This window comes from Centroberyx affinis, unplaced genomic scaffold (assembly GCF_046629955.1).
Source record: "Centroberyx affinis isolate AG114_WGS23_722 - 3 ecotype Tasmania unplaced genomic scaffold, CSIRO-AGI_Caff_v1 ptg000678l_1, whole genome shotgun sequence".
Lineage (NCBI taxonomy): Eukaryota > Metazoa > Chordata > Actinopteri > Beryciformes > Berycidae > Centroberyx > Centroberyx affinis.
This window is the reverse complement of record NW_027279299.1, coordinates 1-22356: the sequence shown is the minus strand read 5'-3', so window position 1 is coordinate 22356 and position 22356 is coordinate 1. Positions and strand designations below refer to the sequence as shown.

The 22356-nt window shown below is 42.0% G+C and overlaps 1 protein-coding gene across 1 annotated transcript in view; it reads left to right on the top strand.

The window, feature by feature from the left end:
* LOC139643954 (copine-9-like) overlaps window positions 1-18624 on the top strand; it is a gene marked incomplete at its 3' end in the record, with an annotated part of 98657 nt that extends 80033 nt beyond the window's left edge. Inside the window, exons 11-19 of the mRNA XM_071519278.1 lie at window positions 41-82; window positions 1838-1913; window positions 2269-2322; window positions 2510-2571; window positions 3422-3468; window positions 6158-6339; window positions 12661-12788; window positions 17745-17847; window positions 18567-18624. Of these exons, the coding sequence (XP_071375379.1) occupies window positions 41-82; window positions 1838-1913; window positions 2269-2322; window positions 2510-2571; window positions 3422-3468; window positions 6158-6339; window positions 12661-12788; window positions 17745-17847; window positions 18567-18624 (752 nt within the window). The remainder of the gene's footprint in view (window positions 1-40; window positions 83-1837; window positions 1914-2268; window positions 2323-2509; window positions 2572-3421; window positions 3469-6157; window positions 6340-12660; window positions 12789-17744; window positions 17848-18566) is intronic.
* Between the last annotated feature and the right edge of the window lie 3732 nt (window positions 18625-22356).

Here is a 22356-nt window from a genome sequence, read left to right as displayed (position 1 = left end):
AATCTCACCTCTCTGTCCATCTTGTCTCACCTCTCTCCAGGACGGTCAAGGTGGACGTTTATGATTGGGACAGAGATGGAAGGTAAACCATAGCTCTCTCGCTTTCCCTCTCTCTCTCTCTTTCTCTTTCTTTTGCTTCGTTCATTTTCAGCTCCAGACTGAATCTCCCTCAAATGTCACGCCTTGTTCTTTTCTGACCCGAGGAGGGGAATCCTCTTGGTCTTATTAGTTAGCCGGTATTATAAGAGACGAGGGCCTCCAGCACACATTGGATGATAAATGAAAAACCGCTGCCAGGGGAAAGGTTGCTGCTAAGACGGCAAGAGGACATGGTTTATGAGTGTTGACTGGATATATTTCTAGAGCATCGGCATCGCTCTCTTTTTCTTCTTTTTACTAGTGCTGTTACTCTATCTCCCCTGCCTCATTCCCCTTGCTCCATCAATATGTCCCTTATCTATACCTCATTTTCACGCTTCCTATCGCTCTCTTCACCTACATCACCCCTGTCTTCCTTTTCCTGCCCATCTCTCCGCCTCTCTCTATTATTTCATCCTCTCTCCTTCCCCGTTGGGCAGTAAACTCGTTGTTTGCCCCTGGAGGATTCCCCTCTAAATACCAGCATTGCATTGGCAGCGGCGGTGTCATGCAGCGCTTCAGGTGATGATATATTGAGATGCCGAGATGATCTTAGGGCGTACAGGGAGTTGATATTTACTTGGTTGATGATGCCGGAAGGGATTTTCAGCTTTAGATGAAATGATTACGTGTTTAAACTCATGGAATATGCCCTCCTGTTTTTGAAGGATCCTCTCAAGAGAGAGATTTAGATTTAAGAGTCAAGACCCAAATTGATAGATTGGACAAATGGGAGTAAATCTGCCATTTTAGACTTGAAATAGGTCACAGACCTTTTTCTGGTGGGTACCCACATGACAGGTGTGTGTTTTAGTAATCTTGAGTGAGACTCAAAATGTATTCAAAATTAGGTCCTGGGCAGAAAACGGTTTCTCATTCAGAGGGAGGCATGGTATACTTTATAATAAGTGTGGGATTGGAACCGCTGCTGTTACTGTAAAGGGAGGAAGTATGAAGGTCTGTTCCTGCGTCATTGACCTGCTGGTCCATACAAAGCTGTGAAACTGAGGTCGTTTTCACACTTACGTTTGCGGTACGTTTGCTTGAGTCCGGACCCAAGTTCTGGTCAAGTTCTGGTCTGGTTTCACAGTGTTACAATTCTGCCGAAGTGCAGTACGTTTGCGTAAAACATTTGTCATCAGAGCAAGTCTGTCACTTTATTGGTGAAAATGCCACAAATGGAGAACAATGCGGGTCTTGTGTTCTTTGCATGACTTTATTTGGTGTCACTACAACAGCAACATCGCTCAAACGTACTACTCATTTCAGAAGTAATGTTATGTTATTACTTTAGTTATTATTCCCTGGGAGCAGTAATTTGTTACAATACTACTTATATCACTTTTCCATCAAATCCCTGTTGCATCCTTTCTTCCTTCTAAAATCAGGATCAGTTAGTTTCCTCTCCTGTGTGTTGATGATGTTCCTGTTGACTTTTTACTGGATAAAATCAAAGTAGAGGAAATACTTCCAACCAGAGAGAGACAACTTTTCAAAGTAATAATATTACTGTGAGGCACTACTAATTAACCCACCTAACACTGCTGAGAATAGAACTCTTTATCAAAGTTTCCAGCAGACAAGAATTGATTCAAACTGATATAAAGGGCATGTATTAAATGTTGCAGATGTAACTCTCTCTCTCTCTCTCTCTCTCTCTCTCTCTCTGTCTATCTCGATCGATCTCTCTCTCTTCCAGTCATGACTTCATTGGAGAGTTCACCACCAGCTACAGAGAGCTGTCCAGAGGCCAGAGCCAGTTCAATGTTTACGAGGTAAAAAAAAAAAAAAAGAAAGAATAGGAAAGAATAAGAGGTTCAATCAGCGAAAAAGAAAAGATTTTCTCCAAAACTTTCTTTTCTTTAATGTATAAAGGATATCAAAAATTCAGCAATGTTTTGGGAACTCGCAACGACATCAATATTTCCTTCACAGTGTTATATATTATTCAGTAATGTAATACTTCTTTTATCATAAATTCCAGCCCTCAACTGAGAACAATATATTATCGACACCAATATGGTATCTGCACCATCCACCCACTGGAAACAGTACATGTAGTGCAAAACTTTTCTCTGCTCAGACACATTTGTTCCAGTTTCATTCCTTGTTTCCCCTCTTGCGGTCAAGGTTCTGAATCCTAAAAAGAAAGGCAAGAAGAAGAAATACATCAATTCAGGGACGGTAAGGACTGTTGGACTGCATTTCATCAGCAGCCGTCACCTGTTTCACGCATTCGCTTCATAGCAGGAGTGACATGTCCAATGCCGTTTGCCATCAGCCTCCCTGTAATTTCCTATTTCTGTCTCATTTTTTTCTACTTTCTTCCCGTTTTCTCATCCTTCCCCTTCGCTCTCGCTCCTCCTTGCAGGTGACTCTGCTGTCTTTCAAAGTGGAGTCAGAATATACGTTTGTGGACTTCATCAGAGGAGGGTAAGAGCTCATTCATTAGTGCAGAGTGCGGTTACAGCTTGGCCTTTTATGAACAATCAGTTCGGTCCAGTCAGAGTTTTCCACCTCTGATATGGTGGATATGATGCAGTTTGATTGATTATATATTTAGTAGGGACGATACTGTATATCGAAATTCAATGTTTCGCAATACAAAAATGTGACAATACGCATCGTGGGGCAGAAAAATGAATCGCGATATTAGCTCCATTTTATTCTGTTGTAATCACAAATGAGACACTTGCCCGTCACAATTTCACAAGCTCTCCATCCAAATTCTATTATTTACACTTTGTAATGACATTTTGCAATTGTTGTTTACATTCTAGCAGCCAGTGCCATTGCTAGAAAGATTTGTGTCTCAGATTTGAGATATAACATATCAAATTGTATCGTGAGATTAGTATATAGTCCCATCCCTAATGTATATTATAGAATTGAATATACTACATATTCTATAATATGCACACTGGATGTTTTTTTATGATGATGATGATGATGATGATGATGATTAGCATTGTTATCCTGGGTTTAAACATGGTCTAAATGCTGTTTCAGAGGCTTTTCCACCCTGCCAAGAATAACATTTTGGCGGAAACACTGAATACTTGAAACAATGAAACAGTCAAATGTAAAGATATTAAATATCAGAATAAAATATTGGTACTGTACTTCAACAGCCCGCAATGTTTTAACCTAGTGCCCCTGCCTCCCCCTTGATGAGTTGCTCAGTCTAGCCTGAACAGCTGTAAATGGGCTCCCACCTGGAGATACTGGCACAGCCTTAATATTATTGTTTTGAGTGATACTGATGTTGTTTTCCTCCCACCAGGACACAACTCAATTTCACAGTGGCCATAGACTTCACAGCATCTAACGGTAGGACAGCATTACGTCTTTTTGCATGTGGGAAGATGTCATATGGCTGTTGTCAGATGAAAATGTCTTAACTGCCATTTTGGAGATTCCCACAGTTTTTGCTTCATTTGAAGGATTGCATGATCCTGTATGGGTTGAAGAAGATTTTATGACCCTCAGTCTTCTGAAAATAATTTCACAATCCATTGTGGAATTTCTACAACGCAATATATCTTTGTCAAATTAAAGGTGATGTCTTGGTATAATTACCGTAAACAAATGAGACCATAACGGAGACGATTGGTAGCCTCTATCTCACACCAGGTGGTATTGTTAGTGCTAGTGTTTCCCAGAATGCAGACCCAGAAACCCTGTTGCTCCCTGTCCCTCCTCCCCCTCTCTGAAGAGGATCAACATGTTGGAAGTGTTTTTTTTCCCTTCACTTCTTCCACCATCTGCCGTTGCCAGAAACTCTGAAACCTTTAGCTCTGTTCTAGAAAAACAGCAGCCTCTTCCTGTTTTGTGCTGTAAAACAATCTCCTTTTGTTCCATAATCCAGCAGATTTCCCACCAAATTCGACAAGGTGGCACACAATGTAAAACGCAGTGTAGAAGCCGGTAGAAGCTGCCAATCTTCGCAGCGATGGCCTTGCTTGTTTACGCCATTATACTAATGTCCTATACTATACTATGTACTGTACAAAGCATAAAGAAAACTTGTTTTTTCAGTGACTGACCAGGTGAGTCCATGTGAAAGCTATGACCATGAAGTGGAGATCTAGGATGATTGAGAGGAGACAGGTTCAGGAAGCATTGTTAAGGCTCGTGACAGTTGAGATACTGTGTTCCTAATGTTTTTGTACACATTTTATATGTTATACCATTTTCACAAGCAATGTGAATTTGGAGCAAGTCCATTTGTCATTGGCCTACATGTCTGTTAGGATTCAGAATCAGTGTCACAGCTTGTATGGTGTTTATAACAACCCTCCAATAATACAATTAACATAACTGAATATGACTTTAATAGATGTAACATAATCAGATTAAGGTCTTTGCATTTCTTAAAGGATAAGGCTGGTGGGTTTTTTTTATGCATTTCTTACTGTCAACAAAATCAGCAATGAATTTGTTTTGTTAACAAGTCTCGTCCATGTAGCCGATGCCCAATAAAGCCATGTCCCAGTAGCCATAGAACTCCATTGTATTAAAAAACGATTAAAAACATCAAAGAGCCATGCCGTTGCTCTGGCAGCATATTTCATCATCGCGATGCACCGGGCCAGCCAACTTTTTCCTCAAACAACTTAATAAGCCGACCATAAACACGTTTTCCATCTCAGGAAAGTAGTTCCGTAGCACCGAAAATAGTCCCCAGCGTAATGAAGAATTTGTTCCCATTTGAATTTGATTTGGTAATAACTACAACAGCCTGACTTTTCGTGGTAACAGTTAGCGATTTTTAAAATTGAAACACTGTCTTTGTGAGCTGTATTTAAAGGTTTTTAGCTTACCAATGACTATGAAGGCTGAAAACGTGTGAAGACTTAAAAGGGAACGTGGGAAGTCAGAAAGTAATGGGAGTAGAGCAAACGCATTGTTGATTTTGTTATTTTCATAGGATTTATTGACGATAAGAAATATATTTAAAAACACCAGCTGTATCCTTTAAAGCTGCACTAGGCAACTTCACATGTTGGCGGCTCCAAATGGCAGCAACAGGTAACTGTTTGAAATAATTGAACCTAGAAATCCTGTAATGTGATGTCAGTAAACGTCACACAGCTCGCTCATGCTTACCAACCCAGCCAGTCTGTGATGCTTTATACCGAAGACATCACAGGGACCAGAGAGGAAAAAGATCTAACGTTGGTGAGTCCAGTTCTCTCTGGACGGAGCGCTGCTCACTGTTTAGGAGACAGTTTTGAATTTCACTATTCAATTTTGATTCATCACTTCAAATCTATCTCAATCAAAATTCAGATGGGCAGGGTTACCCAGAACATGGTGCTTACACTTCCAAACAACCCCTGCAGTAATGTGATTAATATCACAGTACTCCTCATGTCTTAATTGCAGTATTAATATCTGAATATTTATCTGTAATTAATATAACATAATCAATCGGACTTCCTGACTGTATCCAAGGGTTGTTTTCAATGAGGGAGAGCAGGTATCCATTCAGGGGAAATTATATGTTTGAAAAAAAGAGGGTAAGGACAAATGTAAAAAATAGATGTGTGACAGTTAAAGGGGTCAAATTATGGAATAATTGTAATAATGAACTAAAAGAATGTAGTAATATGTGTAAGTTTAAGAAGATGTTCAAAAACAGTACATTTGAAAGATACAAAAGCTGTGACCAACACTGAGAAATGAATGACAATTATGAACTGTCTTTGTTTTGTTTATCTGTTTCTGTATTATGATGTTGTGCTTCTTTAGTAAATTTACTTATCTATATATTTATTTTTATAATTTCTTTTTTTTTGTTTTGTTTCACAGCTATTTTGGGTAGAGCAAGGATAATGTTTTGTTAAGTATTAAGGGTAGGCACAATAAGTGTCGGTGGTCATGTAAACATTGCTAATATCAATTGCTGCATGTTTCACAGCCCATATAGCTTCTCCTAATCCCGCTGTAATATCAGATCCCTTTGCCTTGTGTGTGTGTGTGTGTCTGTGTGTGTCTGTGGGCCTTCTCTCTCTAGGCAACCCATCCCAGCCCACCTCACTACACTATATGAGTCCCTACCAGATGAATGCCTACGCCATGGCCCTGAAGGCTGTGGGGGAGATCATCCAGGACTACGACAGTGACAAGCTCTTCCCTGCCTACGGCTTCGGTGCCAAGCTTCCCCCGGACGGGAAGATCTCCCACGCCTTCCCACTGGTGAGAGAGACGGATAGAAAGACGCTGAGAGAGAGGGATGGTAGTTGTATTGTCTCTGTGTATGTCTGTGTGTGTATGTGTGTGTGTGTGAATCCATTTCACTGTAACATTGTACTGATTCAGCGCTGTATTACTGAGAAAAGCTAATTGTTGCTACAAAATTTAGTCTAGTAATAAATGTTATTCATTGAAGAGGTACTTAGTATTATTTTGGATTGAATGTTGAGCACAAATTGCAGTCAATGATCTGTTTTCACATACATTGTCAATAGCCATACTGAACTTGTTTTTTTGTAAAGTTTTATTTATGGCTGACTAATGAGGGTCTTGGCTAAATCACTGCCAGGATGTGAAATGTATCCATCTGTCAGATGCAAGGCCTACTGCTGAAGTAGAGCCCAGTTCTATTTTGGACTTTCTTCAAGGGCAACTTTGGCTACATCCTTCCTTGAGTAATACAACTGTGAGCTAACCCACTGCAATAGATTGCCTTGTGTTTTTTGCAAGCTTGCAGCTCAAATGCTGCATAGTTTGAAGAGGGAGGCCAGGAAGGTGGTTGTGATGTGTAGTTAGTTTGAAACTGACCAAAAGGATTGATTGTGGAAAATGCAATAACATTAGATTTAACCACTGAAACAGAATCCGATTTTAACAATGTCTTCATTTAAATCTTGCTTCATATAGGTATATAAACAGAGGAAAAATTGAATTCTTATAATAGTGCTCCTTTAACTGTTTCTGCTGTTGAAAGCTACTGTAAATAAGTAAGTAACTAATAGTACGTTTGAGTATTTTTACACTCAGTCAATGCACTACCTATGTATTTTCGCCTATTTCTCCTCTGACATGAACAAAGATGTGTAATATCATTGCATAATATTGAGTATACTTCGTAAAGAGCCAAAGGGCCAGTATTGATTTGATCCTGTTGAAAAGCTTGTGCTTAACTGAATCGCATGGTTTCGACAAAGACCAAACCCACCCCTGCAGCCCTCCCCTCTGCCAGGACACCTGCAATGTATTGACTCCGCACAGCGATGCAACTAAGTCCGGGCAACTAGTTAAGTCAATGAAAGGAAGCCATGCAGCAGGGTTGTGTAATCCCACAAGCTATAGGGTTTTGTGGAGTAGCTGTGTGAAGTGGTTGAACGAGGCAGAGGAAAGGAACAAAGGGTGGGAGGAAGAAAACACTGTGAATCATGCAGCATCTTCACACCGAGAGGAAAAAACTCCATCTGTTTGATAGGTTGGGAGTAGCGGACAAACAAGAGAGCAGACAGACAAACAACAGAACAGAAATAGACTTTTTGATGAAACGGTGCTTAGCTTAGCATTGTCAGCCAATAGGACGCCAACAACAGCAATTACCGAAGTGCCGCAATGGAGAAAACTCATCCTTGGATTCCAAACGTCAAGCACTATCTCCCTGGATAGATACTTCAGAAGAAATTGAGAGAAAAACAGGGCGGGGGAGACTGGTGGAAGAACATAAAAAGAAAAGAGTCTTTTATTTGGTGCTGCTCCAAGGCTGCAGGATAAGAATACTAGGAGCTCTTCAGAAAAAGATGCAACGGTCAGGTCTTTTCATAAGACTCTTCGGGTAAACATCTCAACGACACGCCTCAGGTCTTTCAAAGTGGACTGGAGAGATCTCTTACCCAAGAGTCTCTGACCTGAAACTGTCGATTTCAATCCACTCTTTCATTCCTTACACTCAAATCCCTTGTTCTTCCTGACACCCCACCCCCTATCTAGAACCCAATGGCCGACGAAACTGTTGGCATCTGGCTTGTCTAGATTCATCACTCTGTATAACTTTGCTCATTTCTGGGCGGCCGTTCAATCAGCTTTCCCAATTAGAGTTCACCTCAGCGTGACAAAGCCTGGAGCTGCGTCATGCTAAGGCAACTCTAATTAGGAATCTATTGTTAAGAGGCTGCTGGAGGAACAGCAAGCAAACTAGAGTTCATCTAATGTAAAGTTTAAGCATGGTACTTTTGTCTGAGAATGCTTGTCCCGCTTCTCCTGGAACTGTGACCAGGCTGACCAAAACTTCTCTAAAACACATTGAGCTAACAACCTACGCAGAAATATACTGATTATTTTTGAAAAATGATTAAGTGAGGCTGGTATTGTTCTAAAAGACATCCACCACTCCCTCCTCTTAATTAGAAACACATTGCTGGTTTATATGAAGGTTGGAATAATGAATCAACCAGCAACACTGACATGAATTAACTCCTCACCAATCATGAAGAACACATAAACACATAACCAAACATGCAAATTTTCACTAATTCATTTCCAGTAAATTAAGACTCAATGTACCTTGAAGGAGTTTCTCCATTAAAAGGACATTTGATAAAATATTTGTCTATCGTGAGCAGCATTGACATTGACAGGCTAGGAGCTTCTACTGCACCGCTAGTCTGGGTCAGTGGTTAATTAAGACTGTTTTCTGAAAGTGCTGAAGTCTGTGTTATTGAAAAAAAAAAGTCTCAGAGGAAATAATTAAAAAAGTCATGTTGGGCAGAGGTAGAAAGAAAACCTCAGGGCATGTGAGTGAACTTGCCCTAGAAAAAGAGAAGATAATTAACCATCGACAGCTACCAGGTTATACAGCAAAACTAAAGGTAACATCAACACAAGGTTTAAGAAGGTGTGGGGCCACCAGAACAGCATCAATGCAGCTTGGCACTGATTCTACAAGTGCCACTCTATTTGAAGGATCAAACATTATATCATTTAATGTTTTGAGGATTGAGCTGGAAAACGCTATCTCAGGCACTGCTACAGATTCTCCCATAAATGCTCGATTGGTTTGAGACCTGATGACTGGGACGGTCATGGTATATGGTTTCCTTCATTTTCATGCTTGTCAGTGACCAGTGCCGCCCTGTGGATGGACACATTTTCATGTTGGACGATTCCACTCCTATCAGGATCGAAATGTTTTGTAGTTTAATGGCGGTGGACCTCAACTGTTCCAGGAAAATGCACCCTTCGCCATGAAAGAGCTTCCAGAAGCCTTCACCGTGGTAAACAAAACACTCAGGCCTCTAGGCTTCTTTTTGGCATTGTCCACACATGCACTCATTGGCTTGCTAAGAGCAGGGTGAAGGATGATTCATCTGACCATATGACTCAGTACACCGCTGTGTTCTTTGCACCACTTCACTCACAAAAGTGCATTTCAGTATCGCTCTCTGTGAAGTTCTCGATATACTGTTCTCGCTTGTCTGTCTGTCTGGATGTACGTATCAGTCGAGGGCTTATGAACATCCATCAACAGTTCTTGCTAGTTGATGACGTCTTTCCCTCAGACTTTCATACCAACATCAATTTAGCCTCTGGGCCTTGTGAAACATCAGCAGGTTGATCACTAAATCTTCATCACAGTCTTCATCACTAAATCAAACCCCAACAATCAGCCCCAGACTGGCCCACCACAACCAACCCACAGATACTCCACCTACTCTCCCACTCCTCACAATATGGCCACACGTAGAAGATAGTATTTTTAGAGATGAAGCCTATTTTCTTTAGAATCTTTAAAAGGAAGGTGGCATTTTACATATGGGGTGATATACTTAAATTCAGCATACAAAAAATATCTCACTTTTACCAGTAGTTGTTCTCAAGGATTCCATGCTCTCCGACCATAAACCCTCTTGTTTATATCGTTCATGTGTGCTCAGCTCGTTGCTCTGATATTCCCGACAGTACTTGAAGGCAGCGTAATACCAGCTATGTGGCAACATTATGCTGCTTCATGTTGACGTTAGGAGAACAGACACATATTACTCTGTCAGCTCTAGTGCGACAAAATAAGTGAACCAATTTTTGGCATTTGGTCACTCACATCTGCCTTAGGTGACTTTTATTTTTTCTTCACCTCATTTTTCTGCCCCACTTTTTACATTTTTGGTCTGCTGCTTTTCCTGTGTTCATTTGCTAGGTCGACTCAGTCACAGTCAAGCAACAGTAGAACAACCCCCCCTCCCCCCACCCCTACCACCACCACCACACACACACACACACACACACACACACACACACACGCACGCACACACAGGACTACCAAACAGCATGGGACTTTTTTTATCCTTGAGGTCTTGCTGGACTCACCGCCCGGCCCACAGTTCACCCAGCCCACCGGGAAAACTCCCGTTACTCCAGATGGCCAGCCCATCCCTGGATGTTAATTACTTGTCTAGAAGCAGCTTTCAGTATGCTTTGTATGCCTTGTTTTCTCAAGTCTTTTCTTAATTTTGACATTACAATGGAACACCAAGAGTCAAACACTGAGAAAGTTAATAAATATTAAATTAATAAAAGATAAGACATCTAGAAAGCAATAAACAAAAGCAATAATACATCGATAATATTATTCTGATCAATCTTTATTCTTAAATGAAGAGACTGATGTGCATTTCCAAAGAGCCTGTTACACTGTTAAGCAACATTCCTTAATAAGGAACAGCTAACTCACTTTGGTTGTGCTGAAAAAAAGCAATGTCAGATCAATTCTAAGGTACATGGTTACAAATAACTAGAGATGAACTAAACTTAATGCCATATGTAGAGAATGCAAAACAAAAGGGAGGAACTGGTGAAAGGAGCAGATGAGGTGTATAGATATACAGAATAATCCAATATTTTCTGGAGACTCAATGTGTCATGCTGATGACACTAATAAGCTTAGCGATTTTGCTAGAAATGTGAGGGTTAATGTTTTTTTCCAGGTGAATTCTTCCCCAAGAAATATCATCTCTCTCTTCGCTTCTATTAGGGTGATGACTTTCTCTCTTGCAATTATCTTTCTCTTCGTTGAAGAGAGAGATCAGAGGGCTTCTCACAGGTTCACCACATGCCTGGATAAATGATATAGCCTTAAGAGCAGACTAGCCCTGGCTGAACAAAGCAGATGTCTCTTTCTTTTATACTAGCACAGTGAGTCAGACGAGTACGACTTGGAGCAGATTGATCTGATCTCTATGCCTTACATTTAGAATAGAGTTAGCAATTAAAGAGATGTTCATTCATCAAGTACTGTAAGCATTGGACACTGGCTGACTGCATCACAAATTGTTCAATGTCTAATTATTTTGATGTCAGAAGGCATTTATTCGCCAGTTATTTGTCTGTGAGGTTTTTCTCTGAAAATGTCATGATATCCTTGAGAGCTGTTAGCTGAAGTTGCTTTTAGTGGGAAAAAAAGAGCCCAACTGTATTCAGGTTTTTATTCAGTTTTTTATTTCTCTGCTATTAGTACATAAAGTAAGCTCAGTTGTGCAAATATTCAACACGTAGGCTAAAGTGTGCAAATGTTTGACTTGTAGGTTTAAGCATGCCATCTATTCATGTGTTTCCGGGAGTGACTGTGATGTTGCATAAAGAAAGGGCTCTATGCTTTCTTCAGGGTTAATAGCTTTTCATGACATGTTACCATATGACTCACTTTGACAGCATGCCCATCCTCACCAAAACACTTAGTATCACTAAACACACTCGGAGTCTGTCTGTTTTAGGGATACACCACATTTGTGGGAAATTGTGCCGTTGGTCAACTGACCCATTCAGTGAGGAGGTCATACACACCAAAACGTGTCCCTGGTAGATGGCTGTGGTGATCCATGCTAACACTTTAGCATACACTATGTTGAGTGATAGCAGGCTCCATGCTAACACTTTAGCATACACTATGTTGAGTGATAGTAGGCTCCATGCTAACACTTTAGCATACACTATGTTGAACAATGGTAGGCCACTACTGTATCTCAAAAGTGAGAAATTGAAAGCTTTGCAGCTCTAAAGCCAAATAAGTCATATGCAGCCAAGTCTGTCAGTGTAGTGTTTGTGTAGGAAATTGGTCAAAATTACACAAAATATGAACTGGGGTCTATTTTCCCTGTTTCCATAGGAAGTGAAGGTGGTGGGTGATGGAAGACTGTGTACAACTAAAAATCACTGCACAGTGGATGAATTAACAACTGCTCTCCTGAAATAGTTCCAAACATAAACCTGACTACATCAGCTGTATTGAGATAATGATATACATAGTGTATAATAAAGTGTTAGCATGCCAACATAGTGTATACTAAAGTGTTAGCATGGAGCACCAGAGCCAATGCTCTACTGGGGACACATTGTCATCACTTAACAGGAACGTTATCCAACAGGACAGTCTCCCTAAAACTGCGGTGTTTGCCTTAAATTGCTGATTGCTGCAGCATTGAGGCAATACCAAATATCTATAAATTGTTTCTAAATAAGTTCATGGTTTTGCGAAAACTGAAGAAAGTGTTTTCTCTCCTGCAGAACTCAAATACAGAAAACCCAAACTGTGTGAGGATCGAAGGTGTACTGGAGTCTTATTTCCAGAGCCTGCGCACCGTTCAGCTGTACGGTCCAACCAACTTCGCTCCTGTCATCAACCAGGTGGCTCGGTGAGACAGCGATGCACACACACACACACACACACACTTACACACACACATATTGTACGTGTGCAAGCTCACACAAACATGCACACACAATACATACACATAAACACACACTCGCACACAAATATGCTCACATACACAGTCATACATAATGTCTCATACATAATTTAGCAAAATTTCCATATGTTACATATGCATGTATGTGTCACTTATCTCGCACCATCACGGGAATCCAGCTACTGTATGCATGTCATGTATTCATACATAACAAATATCTGAAGTGACTTGACGACAGAAGGCAGCAGAAGTGACAAGCATATAAACCACATAGAAATTTCAACACAATCCCACACAATCTAACATGGATTAGATCTATCTATCTATCTATCTATCTATCTATCTATCTATCTATCTATCTATGTCCCTTTATCACTATCATATATTTTTCAACCCCTGGGCAAGCAGAGACCCCATCAGTAACTTCGACATGCTCTCCCTCTAGACCTCAGCTATTTTTCTCTTTCTTCAATCTCTCTCACTCTGCACCCCAACACACACACACACACACACACACCCTTTCAGTGGAATGTTTGCTTTTTCGGCTAGGTTCCCCTATAACCGCAAAACTCATAATAATTGGCTTAGTGAGTCCACTACAGCCAGTCAACTCAAACAGCCCATGCATTCTTAATGAGAAGCCACGATGGGCCAGGGTCTTGGGAGGCAAGATGTGTATTGAGGGTTCTGTATATGATAGTGAGAAAAAAAGCCAAGAATAGTATGTTTGTAATGCTGGGGAGTGGTGTCTCACAAAGAGCCCTACTCCTCTGGTTTAAATAGGTCTCAGTGGTGGAACTCTGCGGACTTCCATCACAGTCTTCCATGCGGTTTCATGTGGAATTTCCCCAGGCGATCCTGTAAGAGTGAATACAACTTTACATCACATGAATAGCCCCCCAGCTCTCCCTCCTTTGTCTGAAGTGGCAAAAGGAAGCGGGAACATATTACCGCTACTTTGGTAATGTCCCTTGCAGGGCTGTAGTTGCCGAGTCCAGTCTTGGTCTTTTTTTTTTTTCTGCATTTTATGCTTTATTGGACAGATATAGTGAGAGAGAGACAGGAAGGTATGGGAAAGAGAGCGAGGGGAGGACATGCAGCAAAGGACAGTCTTGGTCTTGAATCCAGTCTCAACTTTTCCGATGTCTTGGACTTGTCTCGGTTTTGACTCGGACTTCTCTTGCTCTTGGCCGCTACTGGATGTTGACTTGACTATTTCACGCCTATCTAAAGATAGGTTTTTCTCCACCTGGTCCACCTTCATTTATTTTCTCCCCAGCACTACTAACAATTTAAGAGATTTCACCTGTGGATAGTATGTACAGGTCCTTAAACTTCTATGCATCGATTAGTCAAAATCCTATGTATTGATTAGCTGGATGTTGAAAGGTTTAGTACAGAGCTCCTGCAGAAAGATCTACATCACTGTTCATCCTTAAGAAACATTTGGAAAGACATATACACTGTTTGCTGCCTGTTTTGGTCTTGAATAGGACTCGATTTGCTCTGGTCTTGACTTGGTTTCGACCCTCTTTGGATCTGCTCTTAAAACTGACTTGGACTCAGCTAAGGTGGTCCCGACTACAGCCCCAGTCCTTTGATAGAACACACCGAAGAAACACCACCAAAGACCTCAGTGCCATTTTCCATACAGACTCAACCAGGACTGCTGGGTCTACTAGCGGACGGCTTCTCCTTGACGCCTGACAGCACACATGAACAGAAGAAATGGTTGCTTCTAGCAAGGTGTACTCCAGTGTTTCAAGGACAGCAGAGGTGCAGAGGCACTCAGGGTGCTCCCCATAGAGCACCTCAGTGTCACCATAAGGGTTAATGATACCCTGCTCTGTAAAATATGGCAACCTTGTCAGATCACCTACGGAGAGACCCTGTGGTCTTGCTGCTGGTGGGGTAGACCAATTCTTGAATGGCAACGTTCTTGTAAGTCTTAACTGATAGTGTTAGAAAGTGGTGACATACTCTAACATTCATTGCCGGAATTGAATTACTTTCTTTTGTGTGCAACCCAGTATGCAATATGTGTTGTAATGTTATATTGGATGATGCTTGTTGTTTTGAATATCAATAAAATATTAGGTGACATTGTACTTGAATTGCATTGTAATGCATTACCAGCAAACATCAGAAAATTACATTCAGTTTAACATCACTTATGTATTCAACCCCCTACATTTTTTGCACATTGTGTTTACTATATCATGCTCTGATTATAACAATAACCATGTCCCTTCAATGTGCTTTTAATGCTTATGGTAACACATGAATAGGTCAGGGATGGGCTACCTTGCAGTAAAACCAGCTAAATCCTCTACCGCATATCACCCAACAGGCTTTTTTTTTTTTTAACCGAATGAAATCGATGTCTCCAGTAAAACTTTGTGGAGGATGGCTGGTGTTGAGGTTTTAATGGATTTTGGCTGCTTATTACCTGCTGTTGTATTTTTAGCCCCCATACGAAGCAATAATATCCTGCCCTAGTTAGTGTGATTGTGGTTGCATAATCAAATGGAGTGTGGCTCTGTTGCTCAGCTGTGGGCTCAAGAGCTTCACAAACTCCCATCCATTCACCACAGAGAGAGAGAGAGAGAGAGAGAGAGAGAGTATGAAACTTTCTCCTCTCGCTCGCTGTCCTCTCACTTTTTTTTCTTGCTTTCTCTTTTTTTCTCTCCACATCTCCAGATATTTTTTGCTTTGCGATCCTCCACCGCTCTTCACTCACCCGCCTCTTTCGTCTCTGTCTCCCTCCACGCCTCCTCCTTCTCGTCCACTCTCTCTCCTCTTCCTCCTCCTCCTCATTCCCCCCTCCTCCTCATTCTCCTCCTCTTCCTCCTCTTCCTCATCCTCGTCCTTGTCCTCCTCCTCCTCCTCGTTACTGTCGTCCTCTTCCACCTCCTCCCCCTTCCACCTTCTCGTCATCCTTATCCTCCTCCTCCTTCCTCTTCTCGCCCCCTGTTCCTCCGCTACGCTCTTGCGATACAGGGAGAGGAGGAGAGGGGAGGAGGAGGAGGACGAGGAAGATGGACGGTACATGTAGATACGAAGGCTTTTAGTCTTAAAGCAGATACTTAAGGGGAAAAATGTATTGGGTTTTTGTTGGAGTATTTAAGGTCAACAGGTCTCTGAAAAGATATGTATTTTTCTGTTTATTTTATTTCTTTATTCTTTGTAAAAATCTGATTTGCAAGAAGAAGAGTTCCATATAGTCGCTCTGAACTGACTTTGTTTTCCCAAATCTAAATTTTGATGCTCCTAGTCATGAATCTCACAGCTCTTATGAACAAAACCGACACCGGCATGATCAGCACTTACCTAGTGTGCGTGTGTGTCTGCATAGGTGTTCATCATTTGCAGTGTTTTGTCACATAGAGAGAAGGAACGCAGGCTAGAAAGGCTGTCGCACGCAGGAAGAATTGAACTGAGAGGAAAGATGATTGGAGCTGCAGCTGTCTTTTGTCTCACTGAGAGGTTATTTTCACACCACAGACCAATCTGTTCCCCTGTTCCACCATTCCACCTGTTAACACACTTTCCTATTACGCTGCAGAGCCAGAGAGAGAGAGAGAGAGAGAGAGAGAGAGAGAGAGAGAGAGAGCAGATGGAGAAAAGCAAGAGTGATGGATGTTGAGGCAGTCAGGAAGACAGACAGAGAGGAAAACAGGCAGACAGACAGGCGGACAGAAAGATGGTTGCCATTTTCCCTCCTCCCAGCCTCAGGCCAGACTGAGAGTGTCAGCCAATCAAACAGTGAGTCAGACAGCAGGTCTCCCTTCTCCCTGCTGGGAGCCTATCATTACCTGCAACACACACACACACACACACACACACACAAGCAAGTCTGACACAAAAATAGTCTATTATTAGACAGTGGATTATTGTGCGCGGCCAAATTGAAACAGACAGCCTGGGTAGCAGCTATTACTTCATCATTCGTCATTATGGAAGTCCTATTTAACCACTGTTTGGTTTTGTTGGAGTCTAATAGCTCTTGGAGAAGCTTTGAAGTGCCATCTACCTTCTATCAGCCGGAGGGAAGTGACGGGGAGAAGTTGCTTCCCTTTGAACTCAGCAGCAGCGGGGCCGGACACATGCAACTGTGCACGCGTACACACACACACAGGCAGATATGATGCATGCACGCTCGGGTACACACATCTGAACATGGCACGCACGCTCGTGCACATCCCTGAGCCGCGCACATGCATGTTCACGTGCGCGCATATATACACACACACAAAATCCTTAACCTGTGTGCACACTCACACCGATCCGTACACAAACGCACAATAGTGTTTCGGTTTCAGTTTATTTGCACGTTATGATAAAAAGTAGGACAATGCAACCATAAAATGTTATTGATTGCGTCATAAAATCATTCACATAAAACACATAAAATATGCATACCAACATTACCAATTATTAACATCTCAACATCTGTACACACACACACACACACACACACACACCAGGGGCGTCAGTTCACTAAACCCTAAGCTTGCAAGTCCCTGCAACTAATGTCATTAATGACAAGGTATTATTATTTGGTCACTGTGATAAATTATTAGTCATAAGTCACAAAATTATCAGCTTAGAGGGAACATTGGTATCCTTTAATTTTTCTTTAGACTTAGCTTCCAAATAGATTTGTTGATTTTTGTTTGATCTTTGCTCCCCATTATAATGATAAAAACTAAAACATCAAAGATATGGCTAGACCTTGCCATGCCTAATTGATACACATAAAAAAAACACACATCCACTCAAGCACACACCCCTAAGTCTGCCTTCCCCACACACATAGATCAGTTATCCTAACCTGTGTGTGTGTGTGTGTGTGTGTGTGTGCATATGTGTGTGTGTGTGTGTGTGTGTGTGTGCGGTCAGGTGTGCGGCGGACATGACGGACGGCTCCCAGTACTTTGTGCTGCTGATGATCACAGACGGCGTCATCTCAGACATGGCTCAGACCAAGGAGGCTGTGGTCAATGTGAGTAGCAGCAGCTGCAACACTTCACCAAAAATACCAAAACATAAGGAGAGAAACCAGGGGCCCGGAGCCAGATGGGGGCCAAAACAGTTTAATTAGAATAAAACCAAATGAAAACTCTGGACGACATGTGTCCGGTCACAGAACAGAGTTGAACAACAGAATGCACTCGGTAAGATTTTGTAAAAGAAGAAGAACAGATCCTGCTAATGTGATTTTCAGTTGACTGCTGGTCCAGCGTTTTAGAACAGAATTTTGCCAGATAGCATTTTTATTGATAGAAGAGAACATAGCGGAGGGATACCATTTAGGAGAGATAGTTCCTGAGTTGGAGATCGGATCTACTTTTATTTTTATATTTTTTTTAGTGTAAAGCAAAAATCTGTTCACAAACATTTTTGTGGCCTCATTCAAATGAATTGGAAGTTAAAATCTGAACGCTACAAACTCGTCCAGTCGCATCTGATCTTGGTGATTAGTTTATATTCTGGTTTTCAAGGCGGTCAAGAGCCAAATAACCCCCATGTTAAAACTAAGTGCAGTATTGCTTTAAATTAGGGTGTGGTCGAATTGTTCTCATATTAGCCGACTGTATGCCCAGTGTGTATGTATGCATGTACTTTATGCATGTACGTATACATTCATGCATTTATGTGTGTATATATTTAGAATGGGGATGATGGTATGGCTCACACACCTCCTGTGTGTTTTCTCCACAGGCAGCTGCTCTGCCCATGTCTATCATCATAGTAGGAGTGGGCCCTGCTGAGTTTGATGGTGAGTATTCGCATACGCATGTGTGTGTGTGTGTGTGAGGTGTTGGCCGGCTACACTGCCAGCAGGGTGTTGTAATGCGTCTAGTGCAGTTTGCTAAGCAAGCCATTGCATGTAAGTCTTTCTGTGGTCAGCACATAGCCTCTCCCTCACCAAAACTCCTATCATGCCTCCTCATGGCAACCCACGGTAACTGGGGCTTTGCGACCTCAGGCTGAACAGGCTGAACCCCCCCCCCCCCCCCCCACACACACACACACACACACACACATGAGGAGGACTGAGAGACGTGCCCAACGACACCTGCTGGTATTACCCCAACACCTGGGCTCTCATGCCCTACCTGCGGTCGAGTGTGTGGCTCACGCATCGGCCTCCACAGCCACACTTCATGTGGCACTTCAAGTGTCATCATCGGACACAATGGACAGCTAAGAAGTGTGTGTGTGTGTGTGTGCGTTTCAAGCCAGCAAGAAATATAGCTAGGCTGAGTCTTTTCCAGCCTCGAAGTCCTGGGCCTGCCAGCACGATAGTTGGCCATGCTGCCAATTGGGCTACTTCATGTTTGTCTCACCCACACACACACTAGTCCATCGCTCAGAGCCAAATCACAACCTGGACTGTCAAAGGTTTTCTGTCATGGTAAACCCTGTAGAATTAGCGGGCTAGAAGACGATCTAGTCTAATCCCTCTCAAAGCCTCCTGAAGAAATAGAGACAAAAAAAGACAAAGTCTCTACAAGTGGCTCCACATCTCCGTAAAGCTCCACCCTGGTTTTATGTCCCCCAGAAATCAAACCTCATCTGAAAATATGTTTCATGTTTTTGCTTGTCATGTCGTGTCATGTTAGTCTTCATTTATACAGCTGTCTCTGCTGTAAATGGCACTAGTGGTAGAAGCTGGGCAGATGGCTACATGTAACGTTAACCTTGATAATATGACTATAATTCCTATTGGAATTCAAGCCAAATGAATCATCAATCATCATATGATCTCCTTTCCTACTGGCAGCTGCTGCTACGAGTGGCTTGATGGATGGAGGCCCTTTGGTTGACCTATAGTCTATCTACTTATCCAACAGCAGCGGGATTCATTAAACACTGGGAAACCTTGCTGTGTCTTATGATTACAATAGAACTATTTACTAAATCATTTTGTACTGGGAGCTGCCCAGTACAAAATTATTTCACAGCTGGTCCGTGGATCGAGACCGGCAACCTCCCAGTCACAAGCCTGCTGCTGTGACCTCTAGGTCAGTGGTTCTCAACGTGAGGTCCGGGGACCACCAGGGGTCCTTGAGGGGGTTCCGGGGGGTCCCCAGCAAATTGATGAATTGTTAAACTTCACCATTACTTCATTTACAAGAAGTTAACACAATTAGAGAATGTAGAAAAATTACTATTTTGATCATAGCTTCACTGTTTTCTCTCTACCTACAATGCAGATAGTCATGTAATTCTGGACAAAATCATGTCTAATAATAAAAAATATTCTCAGATTCATGTCCACATCTCATCAAATGGGGGTCTGTGGCTCTAATGTGGACTAAATTAAGGGTCCTTGATATGAAAAAGGTTGAAAATCACTGCTCTAGGTTACCACCGGTTGGGCTTTGTGAAACACACAGTTTCAAAAGCCTTCTTTCACACAAATGATCAGAAAAGATTTGGTATCGGAAACTCTACCAATTTGCAAACAATTTCAAAACTCACCACATTTAATGAAGATTCAGTCCTAAAAAACAAAATGGTACTTTTCAGGGTTTCTCCATTGAGCGGCGGCTGTGGAGGAGAAGAGGCTTGATGTGAATTGAACATCAATCAATCAACATCAACTGAACTTATGGCAAATTGCACTGTGCTCAATGACATTTTTAGTGGCAGTGAAACCTGAAATTGAAGCAGAAATAGAACTCACATGATCTTCACTTAAATGTATTTGTGACCAGATTTGTCAGATGTAGTTTCAAAAGAATGTAAAGCATAATTGGACATATGGGCTCTCTCAGATCCACTACATCCCACTTCTGCTCTGCTGTGCTTTGTGCCGACAGGATAGTTTTCCATCTTTGTTTTATGATGACTGAGATGGTAATTAGATATTTGCCAACATTTATGCATTTCCCAGTGACTGGAAGAGCATTGGCAGATACACACAGTGGCTCTTTTGATTTCCCCAAAGCCCCGGGCCTTTCCTACCTCTTCATCAGACCGCCAACAGTTCTAGAAATTTCCCTTTTGAAACTCAGGCTCTACATGCAATTAGTGTGTGATCGCCTGCCAATAACAGAATGTTTTTCAGTTAAATTCTCTGATTTTTCCTATCATAGTTCATTGTTAAAAGATGCGGATATGATATACTTTTGATACAAGGGCAGAGCCTCTTTTTCTCATTAGTGAGCAAATGTTCCTTTGATAAAAAGCTTCCCAAATTCATTCATTTGTTTAAATTCATCAATTGATTTATTATATGCTCCATATATATTCACATTTTTATGATTATATTTCATACTGCACCTATTACACTTTTGGTAAATTCTGATATTGTGTTAGCATATGTTCTACTGCTACTGCTGCCATTTTGCACATTCTCATAATGCTATGATCCATACTTTTCCCCTACTTCCATTGATACCTTTCTACTTAACATGCTCTACTGCTAAACCAAGCCAAGCACTGTTGAAATGCACGGAAGCCTTTCTAGAAGTTAATTGGCAAAATGATTTGAATTAAACTCGCAAGCCGAGAAAAGGCGAGGCAGGAAGACGACTCCATCCAGACCCGTGGAGAGCTCTCCTTGGGACTTATTAATCACTGCGCGGGGCGAAGGCCCGGGTCAGGGGGTGAACGCGTCGGGGGCGTCCCGCGGGTGACGGAGAGAGGGAAATTAAGAGCGGAGACGAGGGAGCGGAAAGTGAGCGCGACGGGACTGGGAGCGAGAAAGGAGCGCGGAGAGTTAAGAGGCAGAGTGAGCCGAGTGTGTGTGTGTGTGTGTGTGTTTAGCGAGCTTATTAATAGATCTTTGGCTCTGCTTATGTCACCGGTTGAAACGGCTGAACTCTTCGTAGACAGAGGTTCGCCGGAATGATGTTTGAGAGTCTCGGGGAGAGCAGCGTTGACAGGGGAACAGCTTCACTGCAGCGTTTGGTGAATCTACTTCTGCATGGCCTTTGATTCGTCGTCTATCACCTCCAATCTGGGCTCTACAGAACACTGTATAGGCAATATTCTGTCACTCAACCACTTGAAGGGCGCCCGATTTACCCTCTGTGACACATGAACAGCCTTCGAAGCAGACGCAGTCGCTCGCAAGAGAGGATAAATCAAGTGCTCCTCTTGTGTTTTTTTTTTTTGCTCAAAATGTATTCAGCGGCTGTTTTGCCCGGGTCCCTGGTTTGGTAGACCTCCACACATCACTCACCCCCCCCTAATCAGGGAGAACTATGCAGGGATCAGTCCTTCGAAAACCCAGAATTCACCATAACCCGTTGCCTTCTCGCTCGATTCGTCCTCCGCGCATCCTCTCTTCCCTCGACTTTCTTCTTCCCATACTGCAAAAAAAGAGAAATACACTTCACCTATATTTGTGTGTGGAGAGATATGTTTCAAAATATACGCCGTTTTCATTCAAAACTATATTATGGTGAGATAACATAAGATAGTGAGAGATAAGACAGGATGAAGCTTTATTCCCTGCGGGGAAATTGGCTCGGTGCAGCAGCAAAAATAATAGAAT